This window comes from Propithecus coquereli, unplaced genomic scaffold, assembly GCF_000956105.1.
Source record: "Propithecus coquereli isolate 6110/MARCELLA unplaced genomic scaffold, Pcoq_1.0 Scaffold104, whole genome shotgun sequence".
NCBI lineage: Eukaryota > Metazoa > Chordata > Mammalia > Primates > Indriidae > Propithecus > Propithecus coquereli.
In genome coordinates this window covers 5253111-5279009 of record NW_012134303.1, presented here as the reverse complement: position 1 = coordinate 5279009, position 25899 = coordinate 5253111, and the positions used below count along the sequence as shown (strand labels likewise).

Genomic DNA, 25899 nt, shown 5'->3' with positions numbered 1-25899 from the left:
GAGGGCTGAGCTATTTGACACACAATTACAGATGTAAAAAAAAGAGAGAGAGAAAAGGCAAGTAGGGACCAAAGCCTACTTTGAATTGGACCCTTTACAAACATACCCTTCCCCCCAATAAAAAAAGAACCACCCACACACACAAAAAAAAAAAAACGATAAAGAAACACCTTGGCCTAGAAAGCCGAGGGATATTCAGCCAGCTTTCACTTCCCTGTGGGGCACTGAGTATGTACGTAGGAGGAAGAAGAAGCTACAAATGGAATTGGAGCAGCACCCTTACACCAGCTGAGCCAGGTCACATCAAGAGGACAACAGGAGATGTGCCACAACAACATTTAGTATCTTTCACAAGCTTCCATTTGAGAAAACCTCATCGCCTCCTTTACTCTCACAATAGGATAAAACATTGTTTGCCAAAATCTGTGCTCCAAAAAGTACAGTTTTAAACAGCAATGAAAAAATGGCCTCAGTTTTCTATGAAAGACTTTATCCACTGTGATAATGAACTCTTCTGTATCTTGGGGGCCCAGATGTTTGCCTTGGACCCAGAGGGAAGGAAGCTGTCTCTTACTCACTCTGCTTCTTGGATACTCTGCTTATCCCTAGAAAACCCCCAAGTCGTACTCATGGTTGTAAACACTTACCTCCCATGCGCAGGGCAAGAAGGATTAAAGACCGTTCCACAGTCCCTTTGGAGTACTCCTATGGCCAGGCAAGAGCCCTACAGTCCCAGTACAGGAGCTGCAGGGTTCCAGACCATGCCTAGATGGAAATACTGCTTCCCACTGAAAAGGATGTTGTGATCATCATGTCTCCAAAGGGAAAAAACCCTTCCCCCTAGTATCAGCCTCCATGGATTTACACAAACCTCCATTCGTGGGCCAAAGAATTAAATTCCTAGATGATGGAAGGCAGACTGTTCTTCTGGAAGGGGCCTTGGAATGGAAGTCGGAAGACCTGGCTTTCTCGCTGACTTTAACCCTTCTGGATTTTAGTTTCCCCATCTGTAAAATCAAGGAAGTTAGATATTTAATTATTCCTGTGCTGTTAGCTCATCATGCTATAAATGCATGTAATGGTGTTTTGGGGGGAAAGACATTACTTCTAGAGCCAAAGGGGAGCCCTGAATGAATGGCGCTTCTCAGACAGCGACAAGAGACTCAGCATGGTGATCCTCCCAAATGGGACAGTGGAACTGATGTGAAATTATCTCCTTGCTTCAGACGGAGCCAGGAGACTTATGAGAAAATGAATGTTATAATTTAAGGCTTCTCTTTTCCTTTAGGGATTTGGAACTACTGGAGAAAAGGGAGAAAAAGGAATCCCCGGTTTGCCAGGACCTAGGGTATGAACCTGGAATGTTGCTTGCCTGGGTCTGTCCAGTCACCTGGTCCTTTTCCTTCCTATTTGCTTCTTTATGTTATGTAACTTGATGGTCACCTAAGCTTCTCTTGTTTCTCTTCCTCAACCCTCTGGCAGGCTCCTAAACCTCCTTCTCTCCACTTAGCCCCATTCCCTTGACAGAGTGGCTCCCTTGAATAAGGAATGGTGTATCCCCTACTCTAGGTGCCTCCTCAGCCTATTTACTCTCCTTGCCCTCATGTATAATTATCTTCTGGGCTAAAGAATGATGTGAGTGTTGTCTTGCTCTCATTCCATTCTATTCCAAGGGAATGTGGGCAGGGTGTGGCACAGGAATGGAAGAAAGAGGGCCAAATGAAATTGTTATAGGACAGAAACAAGCCTGGGAGGTTCTAGAACATAGTGATGTTTGGACTCAATGGTTTCCAACAATAATCTCATTTTATTAAACAGAGAAATAACTATTAGCCTCTCTGATTCCTAGCTTCAGGCACTTAGGTCTTGAGCTAGAAGCAGCTGGCCAACCTTAGCTTTAAACACGTAATGTTAGAGAATTGTGTTTTTAGCTTGCCCATGAAGTTTGTTAAGAATCCTTTGAATATTTAGCAATATTCATCCATTACCCTTCCATTTCTTTCTCTACTTTTCCTTCTCCCTTGTCTTGAAAACACATAATCACCAAAAAAGAATGCATTTGAGGTGGAAGACAAGAGGCCCTCCCATAATCTATTTAAAAATCTCCTGACTTGGAACTAATGCAGACTAAGTAGAATACCACCCAGCCCTTCCACCAAATTCCACCTACTACTTAAAATGTTTCCATTTACTTAGCTCTTAAAAATGTTCCATGTGGCTATTCAGCCTGATGGATTAGTGCTTAGAAAGAAGTCATTAAGTCAGGTCTAGAAACATTCTCTTACCTGATTTTAGGAGCCACTAAATCCTGAACTCAGTTGGATAGCTTTGTTTTGTAAATCTAGTAACTTTTCTAGTGTGGGCTATTCATCTCTCTAAGGTGTGGCTATTCTCTTTACAGGGTCCCATAGGTTCAGAAGGAGTCCAAGGCCCTCCAGGGAGACAGGTATTTTGGTTAATATCATTAAAGTCTTGATATATAAAATTCTAATCAAAAGGCCCCCTTGCTTTACTTAACATGGCCAAAAGAAAACATTACTCATTATGTAAATTGTCCACCTCACTTTTATTGGTATAATCTTAGCCACTCTCTTCTTTTGTTTTCATCCAAGAAGATGGGTTTCCAGTGTCAGGTTTGGTACCTTACCATGCCATGTTGCGGTCATCCATCTTTGGCATACTATCAGGAATTAGCAAGGCCCAACCTGCTTGTATCCATCTCTAGCCTTGCGACCCATGTATCTCCTAATATGTAAGTTGGCTACCAACTGCCATATTGCCTTCTGGAAGACTTTACAGCTTCCAGAGTCAGATAGAAGCCACACATACCCCGTAATGCCAGCCGAGATCCCTGTGCCATTTGCCCTGGCTTAATCCAAAGACAAGCCCCTCTTATGCTTTTATACTTTCAACTTAGTGGTAACTGTTTCTGTCACAGGGCAAGAAGGGGTCCCCAGGTTTCCCTGGGCTTAATGGAATTCCAGGAATTAAGGTAATGTCATTGGGAAGTGAAAATCCAGGGTTGGGGAGATAGACAGGGTAAAGAATTACCATAAATGCCTACATATGAGATGAAGTATTTTTAATATTTTGACATTTTAGATGTCACTTTTTTTCTCAAGAAATGGAGGCAACCTATGTTCAACACAAACAGCTGATGAGCATTTCTTGGATACTACTTAATCAGTGGTAAACTAAGAGGCAGGGGCTGGTGGGAGCAAGTCCAACCCTAAGAGGAGGAATACTTTATTACTGACATTGTTTAGAATTGCCAGTCAGGCTTTATTATTGTTTTTAAGTTCTCTACATACAATGCATCCCCCCCCCTTTTTTTTTTGCCTGCAGCTGGGGCAAACAGCTCCCACCAGCCCATCCTGGATATGTCACTGTATCTGATTCTGGTACCTGAGTCCCTGTTTTGGGAGATTTAGGACTCCTTTGACTTCCTCTGCCTGACATCATCCACTAATAAGAGTAGTGACAGTAGCAGAGTCCCAGGCCTGCTGAGAGTAGGAAAAAAAGTTGAAACTCTGCTCCCTCCTTAGCATCTCTTGGGTACAGCCATGTTGTCTGTGCCTATGATATATTTCTCAGGCCCAGAAGCAGATTGTCCTTTGAGTGGGACCTTTGTCCTTGTCAGGTTTGCTGTTTGAGTGTGAGGCCTCTGTCCTGCCTTGTGTTACCTTCATCTTAAATTTATGGGACTTTAAAATGAACCTATGGCCTAGTTGACCCTGAAAATCAGGGGTTAAAGAACGAGGAACCTTTCATTTTCCTAGGGATAGGCCTTGAAGGCACATAGATCTTGAGTGATAAAGTCATGGAAATATTTGTGTTTAATGTATTTAATCTTTGCAGGGTGAAAAGGGCGGCATTGGCCTGCCAGGCCCAGACGTTTTCATCGATATAGAGGGTGCTGTGATCTCAGGTGCAACTTCTCCTTAATTTGAGTGGAGGAAAAAAGACAGGGGGTTAAATTCTATATCCTCTGAAATTGTTAAAAGGATATTTTGTTAGCCCCTGGATTGCTGCTAAACCCAGTACTCGCATGGGCCCCTCCTGTGTCCTAAGTTTGGGGAATAAAGCTAACTCTAATCTCTGGTGCAGAGAAGCCAATCCCAGCACCCCATTTTTGTGTTGGGTACACCAAGACTAGGATTTGGGCCTGCCTGGGCCTGAATTTGGTCAAAATAGTTCTTCTGGGATGCTTAGGAAACGATCGATATCCTCCCTAGCTGGACTGACTTCGGCTCGATACTACGGGATGCTCAGGGTCTCATATAGATGATCCCATTCACGCTTGAGCTTGACAATTTCATAGGAATTGGAAAAGTATCTTTGGTTAGGGGAGCAAGTAGCAGTATGGTGCTTTAAAAGTTTGTCTTTACCTCTCCTTGTCCTAGTTATTTGTCTATGCCCAACTCTTCCCTTTGGCTTTTCCAAAGATCTGATGCCTAGTGTCCCCACCAAAGGCTTCTACTGTAATGTCTCTTCCACCTGAGTCTCTTGACTTATCGCTCTCTTCTCATTCTCTCAGGCCTGTGCCCTGTCAGGTATTAATAGTTAACAGTGGCTTCCAGTGTTCCACTCCCAGGAATCCTATGTATATAATGTAAATAGTGGACTTCAACATCTTAACTGAAATGGTAGACATTTGAGACATTACAGCAGATTAGTAGTAGTAGAAGAACCTTCCTGGTACTTAGCAGAGCTTATCATGGAAGGCAAGCTCTAGCCAGATCAATTCTTAACACTTGTGGAGCCTCGACTCCAGTAGGCCCATTGTCATGTGAGGCCATCAGCATCTGGGAGACCTGGGAAGGACAAGAAAGGCACATCTAACCCCAGGACAGCTCCCTGCATTTCTTTTTGGGCATTTGTGGGCCTCCTCTGTGTTCGTTTACCACTTTGTTCTTTCATTACAATGCCAGGTTATCCTGGAGACCCCGGTGCACCAGGCCTCCCAGGCCTTAAAGGAGATGAAGGTGTCCAGGGCCTGCGTGGCCCTACTGGTGTCCCTGGCTTGCCATCACTACCAGGTGAAAAAAAAATAACCCATCCCCTGCACAGATCAGCCCTCTATCCACTGTGGTTATGAGCATCCCCTTCTATACCTCTGGATCTGGGCACACACCTAGCCAAAGTCAAAGGAGAGGTAGACTGTAGTCAGTAGGTTCCCCACTGCCAGCCCAAGGCTAATGTGTGTGTGGGTAGGGCCTGGGTGAGCAGCTTTCCTTTGGCTTAAATAACGTACCATAGCTGGACTGACAATCCCAGAGTGTTACTGAGGTTTGCAGCAACCAGAAGGGTCCTGTGTCGAGCTGCTGGAGCCATGTCACTCTTCTGTGGATGTGCCATCCCAGCTGATGCTTGCCAAGAGGGGCTAACAAAAGCCCAGGGGGAAATTTGTACCCATACCCTCACTCCTAGCTTAACTCTGGCACTAAATGCTCCCAGGATCCTATGGGTGACACCCTTGGACCAATCAGCAGAGGGACATACCAATATGTCCTTCTATAGTGGTAGGCAGAAAAAGGGCATGCCAGAGTCTGGGAAGCAGTGATGTCCCAGATATAAAGCCCCAGACATTACTTTTAAGGTCACCAGTTTCTAAATTCCTTGGATATGGGCTTCTGTAAGGATACTTGTGCTTTTAAAGCAGCCACTTCGAAAAGGTCTAGCTGGCCCCAGCACTAAGGTGGAAAAACTCAAGAAGTGGGAGGCTGGAGACCCAGGTCTTACTCTCAGGTTTGCCACTAAGAAACTCTGGGACCCTGTCTATGTCTCCTCTTTTCTTTGGGCCTCAGTTTCCTAAGAAGTTAGGCTAATTCATCCCTAAGGACCCCTCTAATGCCGACGCAACAAAAAGGCAAATGCTTTCCCAGATTCTTCCCTTGGAGTTGCTTGCAACATATGTCACTGATTGGAATACGCCAAAGAGTAGGGTGATATGAGCATTTGTGTGTGGGCTTCTCCTTTCAGGTGTCCCAGGTGCCTTAGGGCCGCAAGGATTTCCAGGCCTGAAAGGGGGCCGAGGAAACCCAGGCCGCACCACAATTGGGGCAGCTGGCCTCCCTGGCAGAGATGGTTTGCCAGGCCCGCCAGGCCCACCTGGCCCACCTGGTAAGTTATTCATTTCTCTCTTTCGTCTTGAAACTTAGATGTGATCCAGACTGCAGAACAGTCATAGTTTTTGAGGGAGCATCTCACAGGCGAAACAGCTAAGCTAGGACACATGATAACTGCAGGGTGCAGCGATGAAGGCCCCATCCTCTCTGAGTCAGAGCCCTGCCTCTGCCAGTTATCAGCTGAGGCAGAATTTTCTCCCTCAAGGAACAAGCAAATAGGGCCATCTTGGTGGTCAAACACTATGTAAAGCCTTCTAACTTTTGTACCCACTCCATTTTTCACTGTTCTCAACCCCTAGGCCTCTGGTCCTGAAGAAGCAGCACTGGCTCCTTTGAGCTTCCCCTGGTTCACAGGGCTCCAATGGGGTGGGCTGGGAGCCTGAGGAGAAAAAAAATTCCCAGCCTGGATCCTCAGGGTGGCTGCTAAAAGCCTACACAGGGCTTGTCCTCCTTAGATCTTCTATCTGAGTATGGAATTCTAGATTCTGAGAGAAAGGCTGGAAATATTGCCCAGCATGTTTCTTTGTTCCCTAAATCCCATGACCACTGCATCTTGCACCTATTTCTTCTTTTGTCCCAAGGGAGCTTTCTGGGACTGCTGAGTTACTGAAGCTACTTTTTTCATTTCTATATCCCCAGTGTCTAGTACAGTGCCTGGGACATAGTAGACTTTCTATAAGTATTAATAGAACAAATTGAAACAACAGAGAATCCTATTGGCTCCTTACTGCAGACTTGGGGTCCCTATCTTGAATTTTATTTTCTTGTGTCTACTCTGGGTATTGCTGAGCCTCAGGGACTCAGGCCTTGGTGGTTGAGCTGCTATGGTGAGCAGGTGAGTCATCAGGCTTATATAAGCTGCCAATCATTTATGTTTCTTTTTCCTGCAGGTCCAGCATTTGATACTGGAACCCTGCACAAAACAGAGCCAGGGTTCCCTGGTCTCCGAGGAGAACGAGGGCCAAAAGGAAACCCAGGCCTCAAAGGAGTAAAAGGTGATTTTGTTCCCTTAAGTTTCTTGGTCTCCCAAACTCCTTAAAGAAGGCTTTATGGGGAATGAACAAAACAACTGCCCTGGGAACTGAAACAACAGCAATTTTAGATCTTGATTGGGGATTTGATTATAGGATTATTGGAAGTGCTATATTTGGGCCTCTAAGACTGAGGCTGGCAATTGAGGTCACACAGGACAAGGTGGCCCGCAGGCTACTTTTCCTATCCCCTCCACCTACAGAAGCTATTGGCAGCAACCCAGGGTGTTAACCAGCAAATGCTGCAACCCCTCCCACTTTGCAAGGCGGAGGATGGAAGCCACTTACTACTTTCAGCCTGAAGGAAAGAGCTCTGAACAAGTCAAGACCTGAGACTCTGAAAAAGGCAACCAGCTCCAGGCAAACAACTCCAGTCCCCACTGATGCTGGAGAACTGATCAATGACACCAGCCTTCGGCTGTACTAATTATTTCCATCTTCTTGCTGCCTTTGGGTCATTCCCCATTCCTTACTCTGTGGGGAAGAAGCTCAAATAAGTCAATTCATATGGTTGCAGCCTAGGCCAGGGTCGAAGAAGAGGTGAAACTACTGACTGAAGAGCGGTTTGGGGATGGCCTAGGGGTTTTAGCTATCTGAGATCTTTCCACTTCTCTGGAGAAATTAACAGCTCTCTTCAGCCTCAAACAGAGTTCTAACTTATGCCTCTACTTTCTCATTGCCCTGCCATAAAATGTTACTACCTAAGTTTAGGAGCTAGTTAAGAAATTTCTGAAAGCTCGATCTCTGCTATTCAGATCCAAGGAAGACTATTTGAGGGGAAAGGGCATTAAATTCTAAGTTTGGACCTAGGATGTTAATTTTGGCCCTTCCCTGACTCACTATAGAGCTGGTGTATTTCTCGGTAGGTACCACACTTACTTCTAAAAAAGGCACAGCTCTGATGCTTCCCCTCTGTATTTCCATGGGGCCAAAAGGTTTTATGTAAGTCTGGAATACTGATAGTGATTCTCAAGCTTCATTGTACATGAGAATCATCTAGGGAGGTTATTAAAAAATTAGATTCTTGGGTCTGGCCTCCTGAGACTGACTGATTAGGACTGGGATGGAGCCCAGCAAGCTGTCCTATAAATAAGCGTCACAGGTCAATCATGCAGGAGGTCCATGGATCACACCTTAGAAATACTAACCTGAAGAACAGACTGTTCTCTTAGAGTTTCAGGGATTATCAATTCCCTGAAAGTAGGAAGAGGCCCTTTAGGATCTTTGCAGAATTCAGCATCTCCTATGTTGGCACCAATTCTCATTTTCCAGAGCATAAGCATGGAAGATATAGGTGGTTGGGCCATAGTGCTAGTGACCCCTTGATACCTCTTCAAAAGTGCTTTGCTGAAATCCCTATTTTCATTTTATTTGGAATTTGTCTCAAGTGTACAAAAGTCAGGGGAAAAGACATTTTGGTGAAGAGAACCTTTGAGTGGCTTGGATTCCAGATTTTCAGTTGGTTAGTGTAGGTCAGTGGTTCTCAACTATGGCTGCACACTGGGCTCACTGATGGCTGGACCTCACTTCAGGCTAATAAAATCTGAATCACAAGCACAGACATACTCTGATGAAGAATGAACCAAGTTTATCTGAGTCTATTCTCTGCAGGCCTTGTGATGCCCTCCATGAAGTCATTCAAGTCACAAATAACCACTATCAGTTCTTCTTTCTTCTTGGAAAAATGGCCCACTTTGTTCTATATTGTCTTTTTTTCCCCCAGGGGACTCAGGTTTTTGTGCTTGTGATGGTGGAGTCCCCAACACTGGACCACCAGGGGAACCAGGCCTGCCTGGGCCACAAGGTCTCATAGGCCTTCCAGGCCTTAAAGGAACCAGAGGAGATCCAGGCTCTGGGGGCACACAGGGCCCAGCAGGGGATCCAGTAAGTCTTGCCAAACTTTGGCCCTGAGGGAGCAATGGGAGCTTTCAGGTGCCCCTCACTCCCCCCCGCCCCAGTCACTTTCCTAAAGCACATATAAGAAAGGTAGGGATGAAATAAAGCTTTGGAGTTTTGATCTACAACATGAAGAAGTCTGACTAAAGTCCCTTTCTACTTTAAACTACCTACCTTCCCTTCCTTCCCCCCTCCCTTCCTTCTTTCCACAAGATTGTTAACATTTGCCTAACACTGTGCTGGGCCCTGAAGATAAAATAGGAATTAAGATGAGGTTCCCTTCCTCAAAGATTTCAAAATTTACAAAGAATACAAAAAATGGGTCAAATCACAACTTGATAAGAGAAAGAAATAAAATAAAGAAAGAAAGAATACAGAAGATGGGCAATTATTATCTAAGATGACAACCTAATCAAGTGCCCAGAACAGTGTCAAAATGTATCCAAGAGACCTGCGTTAGGTCATCAGTGTGCCGGGTGCCAGAATTCTATGAAGTCTGCCTCTCTTGGTTACCGTCTTTGTCTCTCCGCCAGGGTTTATTTGGGCCTCCAGGTCTTGTAGGCCCTAAAGGAGAGAAGGGGGAACCAATTCTCGGTACAAGATCAGGGATGCCAGGGGACCAGGGTGATCGTGGCCCCCAGGGGTTCCCTGGTGCGACAGGAGCCCCAGGCAAGGATGGAGTACCAGGTTTGCCAGGTCTGCCAGGCCTTCCGGTAAGTTGATCATTCCTGAGTAATTAGCTTTATAAATCCTCACACCTGACTTGGGGTGGGGGGTGGGAGGTCTGATGACCATGAGACAGGGCAGAACAGAGAGTCCAGAGTATCTCGCCCTACCTATGCCACTGACATTTTCACTCCATAATTTTCCTTTCTGTAAAATGAGAATCTTTTATTTTCTCAGAATAAGTCATTGTCTTTTGATAAATCTGGTAAAAATTGGTCATATCACTTAAAAATGATTCAGCTTCTTAATGGCTTTCCCGTTCAAGTTATCCAGCCACTTTCTGTGACCTCAAGGGTTGTTACCCTGCTCATTTCCTGCCATCTCCTCCAACCCCCATCTGGAACCATTTTCATTACTAGATCATCCAGAGTTGAGAAGACTCATTTCGATCAACTAAAGTCAGAGGAAGTTGATCGGTAAACTAGAGTGATAGAAAATTTTCACAAAACAGAAAGCATCAGTCACACTGGTTACCTCTTGCCTATGGTCAGAGGATTCTTCAGATAAGTCTCTAAGTTAAACTTTCATTCTTTTTTTGTGCTGTGTAACAGGGTGATGGTGGACAGGGCTTCCCAGGTGAAAAGGGGTTACCAGGACTTCCTGGTGTAAAAGGCCATCCCGGTCCAACTGGCGTCCCAGGAATTGGGCTGCCAGGACCTCTTGGACCTCGTGGGCTTCCTGGAGATAAAGGAGTAGATGGATTACCAGGGCAACAAGGACCTGCTGGGCCTCCAGGTGAGTCATGAAATCAGATGGCTTTGGACTTGGAAATTCAACCCTTTGTAGAGTAGATATGACTCAGATGCATGAAATGTGTCATAAGAAGAGAGGAGGCTGACCATAATTACTACTTTTAATCCTCTTAAGGGTTTTCATGTGAAAAAAGGATTATAATTGTATTGTGGTAAGCTTAGAGGGCAGAACAATAGATTTTGCTCTACTGAGTGATTCCTAATAGTGCATCAGAAAGTGTAGCAGAGCTATCTAGGGAGGTTATGAGCACATAATCCCTGGAAAAGTTCAAAGAGAGCAGGATGACCATTTATTGCAAATGTTATCAAAGTAATGAGTGGGAGATTGGAGAAAGTGTCCTCTAAATTGTATGGTAATAACATTAACAGGGGAGAACCTTTCCCCAATTCATGGAATCTCAGATTGGGCAGAGACCCTAGTTGCATCTAGTATAATCCTCATTTGATACCTTAACTCCCTCCCCTTTCTATAACTTTTTTCTACTTGAATTTCAGGAAGTATAGTGAGTGACAGTTCTGCTTATAGATTTTGAAGGTGCTATGCTAATAACTGATCTTCTTCTATATAGCCAGAACAGCTCTTCATCCCAACTTTTTTTTTTTTTTTTTTTTGAGACAGAGTCTCACTGTGTTGCCTGGGCTAGAGTGCCATGGCATCATCCTAGCTCACAGCAACCTCAAACTCCTGGGCTCAAGCGATCCTTCTGCCTCAGCCTCCCGAGTAGCTGGGACTACAGGCATGCGCCACCATGCCCGGTTAATTTTTTCTATATATTTTTAGTTGTCCGATTAATTTCTTTCTATTTTTAGTAGAGACGGGGTCTCGCTCTTGCTCAGGCTGGTTTCGAACTCCTGAGCTCAAACAATCCTCCCACCTCGGCCTCCCAGAGTGCTAGGATTACAGGCGTGAGCCACTGCACCCGGCCTTCATCCCAACTTTTGTGTTTCCACAACTTCTATGTTTCCAGTAGTGGCACCACACTTCCTATAGTTATCTGAAGTTTGAAAATTTGAAATTATCTCTTATTCTTCCTTTGCAATACCTCTTCTTCTTGCTACTAAACTCTCATTATCTCATGCCTAGTTTATCAAATACCTATATGCTTGTTGAAATAAATGGGTGGTTGGTTGGTTGGATGAATGGGTAAGTGAGTGAATGACAACTTCCTAAGTATTTTTTCATCTTCTACCTCCAGAGTTTTCATATTCAATTCTACCATGAACACTGCTGCCAATTCAGTATCTATAAAGTACCAACATCATCATATTACTTCTTTAATCCAAAGCCACAAATGGTCCCCATTGAATAGAGGATAATGTCCAAACTTCTCAGCCTGGAATTTAAAAGTCTCCAAACATGGCCACGACTAACCTCTTCATATATCACACTCTTCACGATAAAAAAAAAAAAACAACTAAGACTCCAGTCTTCTTCACTGTACCCAAACATAACATGTTCACTTTCAACGCCAAGATTTTTCCCATGTTGCCTTTATCTGGAGCGTTCTTCCCCTTTTCTTTATGTAGTCACATAATATCCATCTTTCAGGGTTCAACATAAGCCCCACTTCTTCCATTAAGCCTTCCCTTGACCTCCACAGTATGTCATTGCTACTTAAATTATATATCTCCTTCCATAGATGCTTTTATGTTTCCCAGCTACATTGTAAGTCTCTGGATACTAGGCAACATGAGTAATACTTCTTAGAGTTTCTCGACCTGCCTAGCCTAGTGCAGTGTTCCAAAAGAGACTATTATTTATTTGCAGAAGAAAGGGTCTTCCCCATAACCAAGGGGCTATTTCTTAAACCCGCTTCTCCTTTTTCCACCTTGAAGAACTTTAAAAAAAGAAGAAGAAGAAGAAGACAGGATACCAGGTCTTATATAATTTTATTTATTGTAAAATCTATTTTTATGAACTGGTATAATAAGGATGATGATACAGGTTAAAACTTGATAATTCAAGATTCTTAAAACCAAGTCAGTATTTCTTTTCACAAATTCTTAAGAAGGCTGAAAATGCTTTTATCAAACAAAATCATTCTGTCTTTTGGAAGTCCTAGGTTAGCTATAACTTTGCTTCCAGCTCTGTCCCCAGAGACATTACTCGTGGTCATTCCACTGCCCCTCTCCCAATTGAGTCTTTACTCTAGGTCAGCCCATTTTGTAGGCCACTGAGTTATAATAGCATGATACCTACAAACTTACATACCCCCAAATCTGGATATTATCAACATTTCAAGTGTTTGGGAACAGGCTGAGTCAACAGAAGAAAGCCCATAGTACCATTTCTATCCCAAACTTTACTAGTCCCTGAACATAGAAAGTTTTTAGGAATATAATGATATAGTAAGCTATAGCTTGGGAGATGGCTTATGCAGAAAACGTCTGTCTTATTCTGTTTTTTGTTGCTATAACAATACCTGAGACTGGATAATTATAAAGAAAAGAGGTTTATTTAGTTCACAGTTCGAGTGGCCCATCCAATAAGGGCCTTGTGCTTCTTTAACTCATGACAGAAAATGGAAGGGCACATGTGAAAGAGGCCAAACATCAGAGGCAACCTCATTTTATAACAGCCTGCTCTCATGGGAACTAATCTATTTCCATGAGAACTAATCTATTCTATGGAGAAATAACCCAGTCTCCTGAGAAGGAGATTAATCCATCTTAACAAACTAACCACTTCCCCACACTACCACATTGGGAACCAAGCCTCAACGTGAGTTTTGGTGGTGACAAACCATATTCAAACCATAGCCATGTTCTTGCTGTAGTACCAAGACTTTAAAAAAATTACTTCAAGCCGGGTGTGGTGGCATGCATCTATAATCTCAGCTACTTGGGATTCTAAGAAGGGATGATCTCTTGAGTCCAGGAGTTTGAGTCCAGCCTGGTTAACATAGCAACACCAAGACCCCTTGCCTCCGGAAAAAAAAAAAAAAAAGAAAGAAAGAAAGGAAAAAAAAGAAAAAAATTACTTCAATGAAGAACATTAGCTTTCTCTGTCTCTATGGCAACCAAATATAACTCCTCAAACCTAGCTTCCTTTCCATACAATTTTAAAAACAAATAACCTGTGGGCTCCAGACATTTGCATTGTGGCCATTTTGGTTGCCATGAAATGTGCCCACTCCAATCAGTAGTAGCCCAGGCTACGGCAGCTGCATTGCTAGGAAAGGGAATGTAATCATCAAATGAGTAGTGTGAATTATTACAAACTTTGGGCAAGCAGACAACTGGCTGTTTCCAAAGAGGCTGTGTTCCAGATGCTCATGGTGATCAATCACCCTGTTTGTTACTGAAGTGTGGCTACTGTGTGCTTGATCCTGTGTGGGTGCCAGTACTCTCCACTCACTTCAGACAGGGGAGTGGGTTGGTGGGCATATCTGGGGTGCTGACAAGACTGGCTTGGGCCTCAAGGGACTTTTGTCCTGGGTTGATTTTCTTCTTTACTTTATTGGTCTAGGTGACTGCTGCTGCAGGGAGAAGGTTGGTAAAGGAGACTTAGACACAGAGGGAGGTGAGAGCTAGCCAGGTCTACAGGTTCTCGTACACCAGTGTTGGCCAAACACCCCTTTTTGTGTTCACCTTTGTCTCAGACACTCACAATGGCCTGAGTACCACACCAGAGCCCATGTTTGGAGTGGAGTGATCTTAAAGCTGGGATGCAAAGGCTGACACTGACTCTGACACTGCTTTGAAGGCTCCTTGGCACATAGCTCCTACAGGGGGGAAGTATGGGAGTAAGTGGGCATACAGTGTCTGAGAGGGGCTGATTTCCTTCACCCTGCATGTTGATGGCTTGGCTGATCTCTACCTTAACCAATTTCATTCTCTGAACTTAACTGGGGCCATAACTTGCCTCAGGAGGTACCTGAAAGGACCCACGCATGTCTGATCTTTATTCGTTGGACCCAGAACAAATTGAGATGTTTAGAATCTTGATAACCAGAGGCCCTTTTTATTCTGAAGATGAATTTTGGCATTAATGGAAAAGAATCTGAATAATTAGGTCATTTGTTGTACTTATAAAACAGATCATGGGTAGAGCAGATTTCTGCTTTGTTAAGGAGAAGCCTCTGAACTGAGGAATGTAAAGTAGAAGATAGGATGTGAAGTCAAAGAGCCAGATACCAGTGTGACTTGGAAGTCCTTCCCTTCTCACCCTTTGGAACCTCTGCTTGCAATACACAAGCGTGATGTGGTATACAGGTCTGAGGCAAAATTATGAAGGGAAATATGTCCTTGATTTCCTCTGGTTTCAACCCACCTTCCCTTTGATCATTATTTTTCCTATCCTGGTACCTTTCCAGATGCCTATTTTCAGCCCCATCTTGTAAAGACCTTTTAAAATCTGGCTGTCACAGGTGGAAAGAAGCTGTTAAACTGATCTGATAAATTAAGGGTGGATGGCTTCATGTTTGGACCCAGCCCAGGGGTGTTTTTATTTTACTAAGTTTGTTTCTAAGACATAAACCAGTAGAACTGCAGTGGTAGAGTTTGACACATTGGAGCCAATGGGCTATTGAGATAGTGGGGCACAAGAGAGTCTTCCGCAGGCCGTCTCACAATACCATTTATACTGGCTACGGAGGCAGTTCTTCAGCCTAGTTCAAAGGACCCAGGCCCGAGCCATGCACAGTATTGGAAGCCCCCTCCCAGTGAAGCATCTTATCATGAAGCGTTTGCCTGTAGAGCATATTTCCATAGTAGGGAAATGACTATCAGAAATAGTTCTGCCATCTCAATGTCTGGCAGGAAGGAGGTGGGTGTTACCACCTGTAGAGGAGGATCTAGGCTTATGGCCATCTTTCCTCCTGTAGAAATATGACTATGGAAACCTGAGGTCTAAAAGGCAGAAAGTTGCTTCCCTGGCTACAAGTAGTGTCAGTAACATGACTGAAGTAGAAACCAGGGTATGGCCTTACAGGAGCTCTTCTGAATACTCCTCCTTACATAAGATAATGACTATTATTAATTGAGCACATAATCAGAGTGCCAACCACTGTGCTATGTGCTATTAGCTCTGTTTCATATAATCCTCACAAACACCATATGAGAGAGGTAGTTCCCATTTTACACTTGAGGCTCAGAGAGGTGTAAGTATCTTGCCTGCACAGCTTGTTAGTAGCAAAACTAGGATACCAACTCAGGTCTGTCTGGCTTCAGAGCCCAATCTCTTAACCAATACATTATGCTGTTCAGTATTCAATCTTGAGTTAGGAAAATAGAAATGGGATTGGAGGAGGAATGCCATCCAGTTGAATAAGCAGTCTGAATCATAGGCTGTATACATATTTTTCAGAAATACAATTTGTGATTTATTTTAAGTACAGGCAAAGGCTATAGAGGTTTATTAAACTGTTGGCTCTGTGGTTTAAAGCAAACCTTGGGGGATTGTTTTAGTGAATAGACAAGACTAATTTTAATTAGCATAGCAATTGTTTGTAAATGGTACTTGAGGGAGCCGACAAACAATTTGTTCACCAGTATTTTATTAAACCTCGCCTCTGTGATCTTATGGACACTTTTTATTTGTATTATGAATGAGCAAGGAAGAATTTGCTAGGGAAAGGGCTATGCATGTCAATTTTAACATCTTAAATATTGAAATTGGCTACTCCTTCTCCCTGAGTAGCAGAGTTGACAGTTTCAAATAAGGAGGTGAGGGAAGGGTCACCATTTGCCTATCATGGCCAAGAAAGTAGTCTTCATTGTTTGCCTGGTATAGACATATGGGTTTGACAAAGAACAATCAATAGGTTTCAGTAGATCCCAAATGAAGTATATTAAAAGAGCCCATTGGTTTGGGGAAAGCTTCATTCCAAGAAAAGGGTAGACATGTGAACTTGAGGAGTCTTTATACCCTCCCATCTAGTCATGTGGGCACAATGGACCCTTAGGAGTGACCCCAGGCACCCATCCTAGGAAGAGGCTCTGAGAGCAGGATGAGTAGGCAATTGCCGTTTGCTGCTGTTCCTGCACAGGCCACTTCTAGGAAACCTTATTAGGTAACATCTGCTGCATAGGTGACTGCTTGCCCACTGGGCACCAATGATTTGATAAGTAACATCCGGGCACTTGGACACTTCTCATCTGTAAACAATTATACTGCTGGTAACTCCCAAAAGCTTCTGATGCCAAGGTTTTCCTGTGTGGGCTCCCAACTGCTGAGTGGGGAGAACTTGGCTGTCCCATTAAATGGAATGTAAGTAAAGGAGCATGCTAGGGGGAAATCTTCCTTGACTCAGTGGGTTCACCAGATGCATACATGTTACCATTTACAGGAGTCATCCTGCCTTGTATTATTCCCGGGTCATATGGTCCATCAGGATTCCCAGGAACTCCTGGATTCCCAGGTATGGAATGAGGCCAGATAAAGCGATGGAACACATTTGTAAGGGCCATGAGCCAAAGGAAGCAGAGGATAGCCTGGTAGCATTTGAGTGAGGATCCACATTCCTCCTGAGGGCAGCCTTGGGGATTGAGGAGATAGAATGGTTCCGGAAGAGGGCAGTGTGGGGAGGTGAGACTAGGAGAGACCCTCCAAGAATCTAGGATTCTTAACTGAACATCACACATCATACCTAGCCATGCTGACTTTCCTGTCCCCTTAATATTTACATTTGGGTTTTTAGGCCCTAAAGGGGCCCGTGGACTCCCTGGGACTCCAGGCCAGCCCGGATCACATGGAAATAAAGGAGAGCCTGGGAGTCCAGGAGTAGTTCACCTCCCTGAATTGCCAGGTAAGAAAAGGAGCTTCTCCTTTTGTGTGAGTGTGTGTTTGGAGTGAGGTTGCCCTCCACCAAGTACAGCAAGCCAGGTTTGCTCACTGGTGTGTGGGGGGGATGGTTTCATTTTATACCCAAGCAAGACAGAGCATATAGAGCCATAGAATGATGGTGTATCAGAACAATAAGGGTCATTTGAGATCAGCTGGGACAATCCCTTAACTTTTAGGTGAGGAAACTAAGGCCCAAATAGGAAATGACTTGCCCAAGATCACAAAGCCACTAGTGACAGAGCTGGAACTCTGCCAGACTGCCTGCCAGTCCTATGACAGTTTCCTGGATCAACTCCTTAAACATCAGAGAAGGAGACTGAGATCAGTCAGAGGAAAGTCGTCCATTTCTATCCCTCTCTGCATACCCCGTTCCAACCTGAGCTTCATGGTCGGTCCCACTCTGTAGCAGTTCTCAAACTGCGCATCAGCATCACTTGGGAACTTATTGGAAAGGCAGATTCTCAGCCTCTTCACGGGACCTGCTGATCAGAAACTCCTGGGCTGGGCCTGGCAATCTGTGTGTTGCCCCAGGTGATTGTGACCCTCGCTCAGGTTTGAGAACTGCAGCGGATCAGGGCTCATCTTGGACCAGTGCTCTGGGGTTCCCTCCACTACCCTCTCCCCACCTGAGAAGAGGGAGGCGTGATAGCAGGAGCCAGCCAATTCCAGAAGAGGCTGAGCTTTTGCCAGGAGGCCTTGGGAGTGACCCGTGCTCTTTGGCAACTGTAGGAGCCCCAGGAGCAGGTTGCTGAGCTCTGTCCACGGCCCGGCCTCACTGAACTAGAACCTCCTCCAGGTCACGGGGTGTAGTCCCTGCCTCTGCGCGAGGCCTCCCAGGACCAGAGACCCCTGAGCTTCAAGAGAAGTGACATATATTATTAAAATAAACATGTTAGCTTTCATATTAGAAAAACCCATCTCAGAGATCTTTACCCAAACAAATCACTTCTAAACGTACATGGCCTTTTATTTTTGCCTTTTTACATTTAGGATTTCCTGGACCTCGTGGGGAGAAGGGCTTGCCTGGGTTTCCTGGGCTCCCTGGAAAAGATGGCTTACCTGGGAAGGTTGGCAGTCCAGGTTTACCAGGTTCCAAGGGAGCCCCTGGTGACATCTTTGGTGCTGAAAATGGTGCTCCGGGGGAGCAAGGCCTACAGGGATTGCCAGGGGACAGAGGATTTCCTGGAGACTCTGGCCTTCTAGGACCTAAGGGTGACTTTTTTTGTCCCACTTATTTAATGATTGAATATCTTACATTAATCAGTATACCTGCATGAATACTTGCATGAATCTGGGGTGATGGTTTAATGAGAGGGTTAAAATGAAATATCATTTTGTTTTGGCCCTCCCTTTTGGGAAATCTTCCTTAAATGGCCTGAGTCCATTTTGCTGTCTTAGTAATTCCAGAAGTGACCACAACCCATAGTCAAATTTCTTGCCAAGCCTCTGGTTTACTGCTGGGAATAGCAACAAGGCTGGAGAGGAGAAGACAGTGGTACCTGGGATGAATCCTGGGCCAAGCTCTTTTGCTGCAAGTTGGTTTGGTGACTCAGTCCCTACTATCCATCCAGGCTGTGAACATCTGTTCTTTTCTTTTATTAGGTATACTTGGGAAGGCTGGCTTGCTAGGCCCCAAAGGTGAACGGGGCAGCCCTGGAACACCAGGACACATGGGACAGCCAGGGCCCCCAGGGTCTGGTGGTCTGTATGGCACCAAAGGCAAACCTGGACCCCCAGGAGCACCAGGCTTTCCAGGCATTTCGGGTAGGTCCTTTGGAGGAGGAGCTTCAGCTAGGCGCTGGGCCCAGGTGCCCTGAGAGGCAATAGCAGCAGGGTGACATGGTCAGAATTTAGAATGACACTTGACTTTGCTAACCTCTCAAGTTTCAAATCTCAAATCACTCTCGCAGTGCCAAGCAGAACAGATTGCTGCAAGCTAGCTTCCAAAATATTACCACAAATCTCTCCCCACCCCCTCCTCCATGGCTTCACACCCGCTTTTCATGTCTTAGCCTCTCTCCTGCCTTCCCCAGTTAGAGAAGCCGCCCTCATTGTTGACGTGGGACCATTCCATCTCCATTGCCTTCACTGGGGCTATGGGGAGCCTGCTTCAGGTTGGGGAGAAGCTTGAGCCGAGTGTGGCCACCCTGGCGGCCTGCCTCAGGCAAGCGTGCCTCCGAGGACCCACAGCCAAAGTGTCTTTCACTCATCAGTGGGGCCTAACACCCCCTGGTTCCAGCCTGGTGTTGGCAGCTTGCCTTTTCCTTGCACCGCCCTCCTCACCCTGCCTCAGTGACTACATCATTCCCTACCCCCATCCTTACTCCTGGCCAAGTGACCGAAGTTGAGTTATTTGCAGAGCAATTAATATCTTTTTTGTCCTTCTGTGTTTCTGGAGTCTTCACATAGGCTGCCTAGGTGAGAAAACACGGCGCACGAGCTCACAGACTAACACCCCTGCCGGCTTTGCCGCTCAGGGAATTATCTGACTGTACACTATAACATGGCCTTGCTTACATGGCCCGGGGATCCTTGAGCTCATGCTGTGGGGTTGGCTCCCATTGAATTTCCTTCCCTTGTTGCGGAGTCCCCTTCACAGCCTCCCATTTGAATTCTGGGGCTTGCAGCTACTTGATGCTTTTCAATCCATAGAAAGCCAAGTCAGCCATTCATTTGGGTCCTTGGGGGCCCAAATACCTCTGTGGTCATTGATTTAATCCTTTGGTTTTTTAATTTCCTTGCTTTGTACCTGAACATTCCACTTTGGCAGCAGCTCAGGAGGTTAATCCCATTGACCAACTTTAAAGCTTGGCGAAGGACGTCTCAGAATACCTAGGAGACCAAATGGGCCTTGTGGATTTCTACAGTACTTGCCACTAGGGGGTCTTTCAACCTTAATGCCAAGGAACTAGCTGACTTAACTGCTTGCTTGAGGGATTAAAAGGGCAGCCTTGTATCCAAGGCTCCCTGGGAGGCTGAAACAACAGCTCAGCTTTAACCTCTACCTCACCGATTGGCTCAGGAAACAGCCACTGTGGTGTGATTCAGACTGGAAGTACCAGGAGACTGGAGCCCAGTTGCCACCCTGGCTTCCCAAAGCTCCATTCAGAGGCTAAAGTGTGAACCACATTCACAAAGGGAGAACAAGTTATAATCAGCAGGGGCTTACACTCCCTGCCAGCCACCGTGCCATGCTAGAAGCAATAGCCATTGGCGTGGCACTCTGGGTCGCAGGTGCTAATGCTTCAGCCAACTAAGAACACTGCCTGTTAGCAGCTTGCATGTGCCATTGCTAAAGGGCCATTTATAAAACCTAACAAGCCAACCAACCAGAAGCTATGGGAATAGACAGTGGCCCAGATCTGGCCAGAACCTCACTTGACAGCCGTCTTGTGTTCTCTCCTGTGCTGATTCAGGAAATCCTGGAAAGAAAGGTCCAAGAGGCGAGATAGGTCCCCCTGGATCAACTGGAAAGAGAGGTTTTCCTGGGTTGAAAGGCCTTCCTGGATCTCCAGGGCTGACTGGCTTGCTGGGAAATGCAGGCTTGCCAGGGAGCACTGGGTTGCCAGGCCTTCCAGGCCCGAAGGGTAAGTGAAGTGATCAGTGAAGTGACCAGTAGGTGCCAAAAAGGAGCTTTCTAGCTGCCCAGCTTGCTCCCTTCTCTGTGTGGAGGAATGGGGAATAGGGAGGGAGTTGGGCGGGGCTTTTCATGGCAAGATAGTTGGACAAGGCTAGTGCTAAAGGAGGACTCCCACCCAAGATGAGTCACCCTCACTGCCTGCTGGGCGGAACACTGGGCTGAATATCATGGTTAGTAAAGTCTAGGGCAGTGACCACCATACTGCGTTTACGCCATTGTGCGACTTCTGCCATTAAGCACTAACTTCCTATGATTGCCCTGATAGCCATCAGTGGTTGGGCAGGTGGCATCTCCATTTTAAACAGGTGAATGTGACTGGTCCAAGGTCACACAACTGGTTAGCAACAGAGACAGACTAGATCCCATCACCCTGCATCCTGGCCCTGGACTTTTTTTGTTTTTTCTGTGCCACACATGAGCTCTAACATGGTGAATCATAAGAGAGAGGCCCACTTCTTTCCTTTGCATTTCTTAGTGCCACATCCCTATTCAGGGAAGTAGTATAGTACGTAATGACTAAGCTTGCTAATGACTAAGATCGTGGAGTTAGAGAAACCTGGGTTTGAATCCCTTCTCTGTAACTTCCTAGCTGTGTGACTTTGGGCAAGTCAACCTCTCTGAGCCTCCATTTCCTTATATGTAAAATGAGGATAATAATAAAAGTTCTTGTTTCTCAACAGGTGAGAAGGGCTCCATTGGACTGATAGGTTTTCCGGGGATACCAGGTCTGCCTGGTATTCCTGGAGCAAGTGGATTAAAAGGAATTCCAGGGTCAGCTGGAAAAGTAGGACCATCTGGACAGGATGGTAGTCCTGGTGAAAAGGGTGAGCTGGGGAATGGAATTCTGGAATTGCCACCCATGCTTCCCAATGTACATATTGTTTGTTGACTTTGTCATTAGTATGGTTTATACCAAGCTTATGTTAGATAGTAAGATTCTGGGCTCCTGAATTAAGTCCTTTTAAACCAAAAGACCTAATCCCTTCTGAGTTAACATTGCATGTTAAAGGCCTTGTCTATACATTCCCAGATGATCAGTGGAGGAGGGTTTTGAGTAGGGTCTAAAGATGCTGGTGGACTTTGGGTTTGTAGAAGTAAAGGGCATACACAGAAATGCAAAGTTTGGGGAATGGAGGTGGGGAAGAAGATAGAAGGGCCCAGAAAGAGGGCTGGGGGTGGTGTGGGATGAAATGATATGAAAGGTCAGCCTTTGCCTGACCCTGTGTCTAAGCTCTCTTTCTCACACTGATCTCCATCCCTGCAGGAGACAGAGGCAAACCGGGGCCAGTTGGAATGCCCAGTCTAAGACCTCCAATGCTGAACCTTTGGCTCAAAGGAGACAAAGGCTCTCAGGGCTCAGCCGGATCAGATGGATTTCCTGGGCCCAGAGGTACTGGGGCAGGCGATGGACAGGAGAAATGCCCAAGAAAGGTTTTGCAACGAAACTTAGCTTCCTTCCCGAGAAAAGACCCTGAAGTACAAGCCCCACCCCCACCCTGAATAGCACTGTAAGGTCCAAGGAGGCTGCCTTCCTGGACTTTGAGTGCCTGGACTTTGAGACTGCCATTTGTCATTGTCACTGTAGAAGTGAGGTTTTCAACCACAGGCCGTGGTATCCCTGGGGGAACTTGGCAGATAGTGGGGCCTGGACACTGAGCTGCTTTACCGGTGCCAGGCTGGGGTGGCCCTGACAATGCCCCACAAGGCTGAAGGCATCTCCCCCCACTTTACCTCCACCCCAGTGCTAACTGCCCCCTAAGCCCACACTTGGCCTGTGACCCAGGGCATCTGCATCTTGGCGAGCAGGTTTTCTCTTGCCCAGAGTCTTTTTCTAAGCCCTTTTTCTTTTTTCCCAGGTGACAAAGGAGAGGCTGGCCGCCCTGGGCTACCAGGCCTGCCTGGAGCTCCTGGCTTCCCCAGCACCATCAAAGGACTTATTGGGAGGCCAGGCTTTCCTGGCTCCCCAGGACTACGGGGCTTACCTGGCCTGAAGGGGTCCCCGGGGATCACAGGTTTCCCAGGAATGCCAGGAGAAAGTGTAAGTGTGTCCTGATCTTCATCTCTCCACCAGAGAAGGGCCCCATAGCAGGAGGACACACCTCTACTGCCCACTTTTCTGATTCCAGCCCACTTCCCAGCCCCTTTCCCCAGGACATCCTCCGGCAGAGCCCTCTCCTTGAGTATGACAGGTCTTCCCACCCTTTCCCAAACATCCCCTCCTGCTTTGTTCATGTTGTCTCCCCCACGTGGCAGAGCCTCCTCCCTCCTGTGCAATTGCCCAATACCTGCCTGTCCTTCAGGCCCCAGCCCAGGCGCCATCTCCTCCAGGAGTTCCTGAGCTCCCACAGTGCTGGCACTCTGCACGTCGCACTGCTGACATTGATCCTAGTTGCTTCTGTGTGGGTCTGACTTCCTCAGTGAGATTGTTAGGGCTTGAGAACAAGAACTGCCTTATACGCTTTTTTGTCTGCATCCTACTGCCAGCATTCCACATTGAGTTTGGCACATCGCAAGAATTCAGGACAAACTTCTTGATGTTTTGATAGAAAGGTCTTTGAAGCTCCACAAGGGGCAAAAACTACCAGAGAATCAAGTCCAGCTTCTCTGGGCTCTTAAAAGGCAGGGAGGTGGAGGAGGCTTAGCAATGAGACAGACTTGTATTTGAATCTCAGCTCTATCACTCATCAGCTCTGTGATCTTGTGCATACTGTTTAACTTCCCTGAACCTCACTTTCCTCATCAGTGAAAAATGGGAATAATATTCAAACCTCCTTCAGACAGTAGTGAGGGTTAAGTGAGATGATACATGTAAATCACTTAACATTGTGTCTGGCACATGACAGGCTATGCATAAATAGTAGCAGTATCGAAGGGTCTAAATGAACTAAATCACAGATCACTTGTGCTCCCTGCAGGCAAAAGTATCAGCCCATCTGATGGAGAGAACACACACACATATACATATACACTCTCTCTTTCTCTCTCTCTCTATCTCTCTCTGACACACACACACAGCCACACACACACACACACACACACTCTCTCTCTCTCTCTCTCTCTCTCTCTCTCTCTCTCTCTCTCTCTCTCTCTCCCCTAAGGCTTTTGCAAAATAAATAGTCCTAGATTGGATAGTCCTAACTACTCTTACACTAGGAGGGATGGAAACAAACTGGGAAAACATTCCAGTAGGCATCCCAGAGTGAGCAGAGCTCAGAATTAGGAGAAGGTATGTCAGTGTGCCAGGTGAAGCCAGGCAGGGAAGCAGGCAGAGTGGAGGGGGTGTCCTGGGTAGTGGTCCAGTGAGCGCAGTGACCCAGCCCAGTACTCAATGTCATGCCCAAAGTACTAAGTGACATACGTTTTTACTGGGTACTGGGTACTTCTCAAAATGAATCAAAACCATACCAGATATCAGGTGTTGAACGGTTCTGACGGCAGCTAACATGTCCACTTCCCAGACTCAGATAGTGTGTTGGACATTAGCCAGTGCAGTGAAGGCAGCTTTTCCTGCGAAAATGGTAACATTCACCCAAATTCAGACTCCAGCACCTGCACACACACAACCTGATACCTGGTGGCAAGGCAAGACCTTGTGTTCCTTGAGGAACCTGTGGCAGAAGGCTAGCCCTGCACAGTGAAGCAACACTTGTTCCTATGCATAATGGCTTCAGAGCTTTGGCAAGGGTGGTGGCAGCCGACTGTCTGTGGAATACATAGAGTGTCTGGCCTAACTGCCATCTTCCGTATTTTTAAGAGACTCACTAGAGCAGCCACACCTTGATTTCCCAAGATTCCAATTTTGATAGGCAGTGGGAAGTTGTGAATGACAAGATGAGGATTAATCTGCAGATGGAATCCTTCCCCTACGAATCCTAAGTATGCGCTTCTGCCCTTGGCTCAGCACCTTCCCATTCGCAGGGTGTACCCCCCACCCACCCACTGTCCACCGCTGCCCCAGAGTGCATGATAGAAATCTCTCAGGCAGTGGCTCAGTGAGGAGAGGGGATGAGAGGGTGAGCAGCCCTGAGCTCTGGGCAGAAATGATTCCAATGTTGTATTGAAGGGTTCACAGGGTCTCAGTGGAGCTCGTGGATTCCCAGGACCATCTGGTCTCCCAGGCTTAAAAGGTAAGCCATTTTCTCTTTTAATATGTTTTCCTAGAGCAAGATGAATTTCTAGGAGGCCCAGGGCTCTCTTGGGGGAGGGCAGGATTCTATGTTTAGGGGAAAGTAAATTGATGTACATTTTCACTTTGGCAAAATCTCCTTGGCTGTCCTTGTTCCTCAAAGACAATGCAACAAGCAGTGGTACCTACCAAGATCTCTCTCCCAGGCTTTCATGGAGCCAAGGAAAAGGCTGTCCCTTGGCTTTGTGATTTGACCCATCTGCCTTCCAGACTCAGCAGAAGAGGAGAACCTTAGCTATAGTCTTTACCCCTGATGAACCCAGCCCTCTAAGCAGGAAAAATTCCCTTCTTTGCTGGCATCACTCTTCCATTCTGATGATGTTTTAGGGCCATGCCTACCATCTTCTCTGCTCATATCGAGCCAAGCGATGTGTTTCCCAATGGAGATATGCTGTATGTAGCAGCATTTCATGCCAGTAGCCTGGTAGCATCCCAGCTCCTGGATAGTGATTGGCCACCGTTTATCCAGTGGATAATTTTGCCAAGGAGCTCCTCTGGCTACTTTGAATCTGAAAACAATTTTGTGTTCAAACGATCTTGTTGGTGCAAAATGAGCCATAGCTTCTCCTGACCATTTAAACAATGGCTTGGTATCCCCAGGAGATCAAGGCCAAGTGCTTGAAATTTCTGGTAGCCCAGGACCCAAGGGACAACGTGGAGACTCTGGATTTAAAGGTAAGGCTACAGTATTTTTGTCTCATGTGCCTCATAGACTTCTCAAAACTGAGGATTGGAAAGAATTTTGAAGGGACT

General features: G+C 46.0%; 1 protein-coding gene across 1 annotated transcript in view; it reads left to right on the top strand.

Moving 5' to 3' along the window:
- The window catches only part of COL4A6 (collagen, type IV, alpha 6), a 289911-nt gene that overhangs the window by 248677 nt on the left and 15335 nt on the right, over positions 1-25899 (top strand). The window contains exons 14-34 of the mRNA XM_012644755.1: positions 1289-1348; positions 2402-2446; positions 2939-2992; positions 3859-3928; positions 4932-5039; positions 5983-6123; positions 7019-7123; positions 8883-9043; positions 9589-9768; positions 10333-10516; positions 14003-14056; positions 16824-16895; positions 17175-17282; positions 18311-18532; positions 18923-19084; positions 20737-20907; positions 21641-21784; positions 22225-22350; positions 22817-22998; positions 25024-25087; positions 25747-25821. Coding sequence (XP_012500209.1) covers positions 1289-1348; positions 2402-2446; positions 2939-2992; positions 3859-3928; positions 4932-5039; positions 5983-6123; positions 7019-7123; positions 8883-9043; positions 9589-9768; positions 10333-10516; positions 14003-14056; positions 16824-16895; positions 17175-17282; positions 18311-18532; positions 18923-19084; positions 20737-20907; positions 21641-21784; positions 22225-22350; positions 22817-22998; positions 25024-25087; positions 25747-25821 — 2488 coding nt within the window. The remainder of the gene's footprint in view (positions 1-1288; positions 1349-2401; positions 2447-2938; positions 2993-3858; positions 3929-4931; positions 5040-5982; positions 6124-7018; positions 7124-8882; positions 9044-9588; positions 9769-10332; positions 10517-14002; positions 14057-16823; positions 16896-17174; positions 17283-18310; positions 18533-18922; positions 19085-20736; positions 20908-21640; positions 21785-22224; positions 22351-22816; positions 22999-25023; positions 25088-25746; positions 25822-25899) is intronic.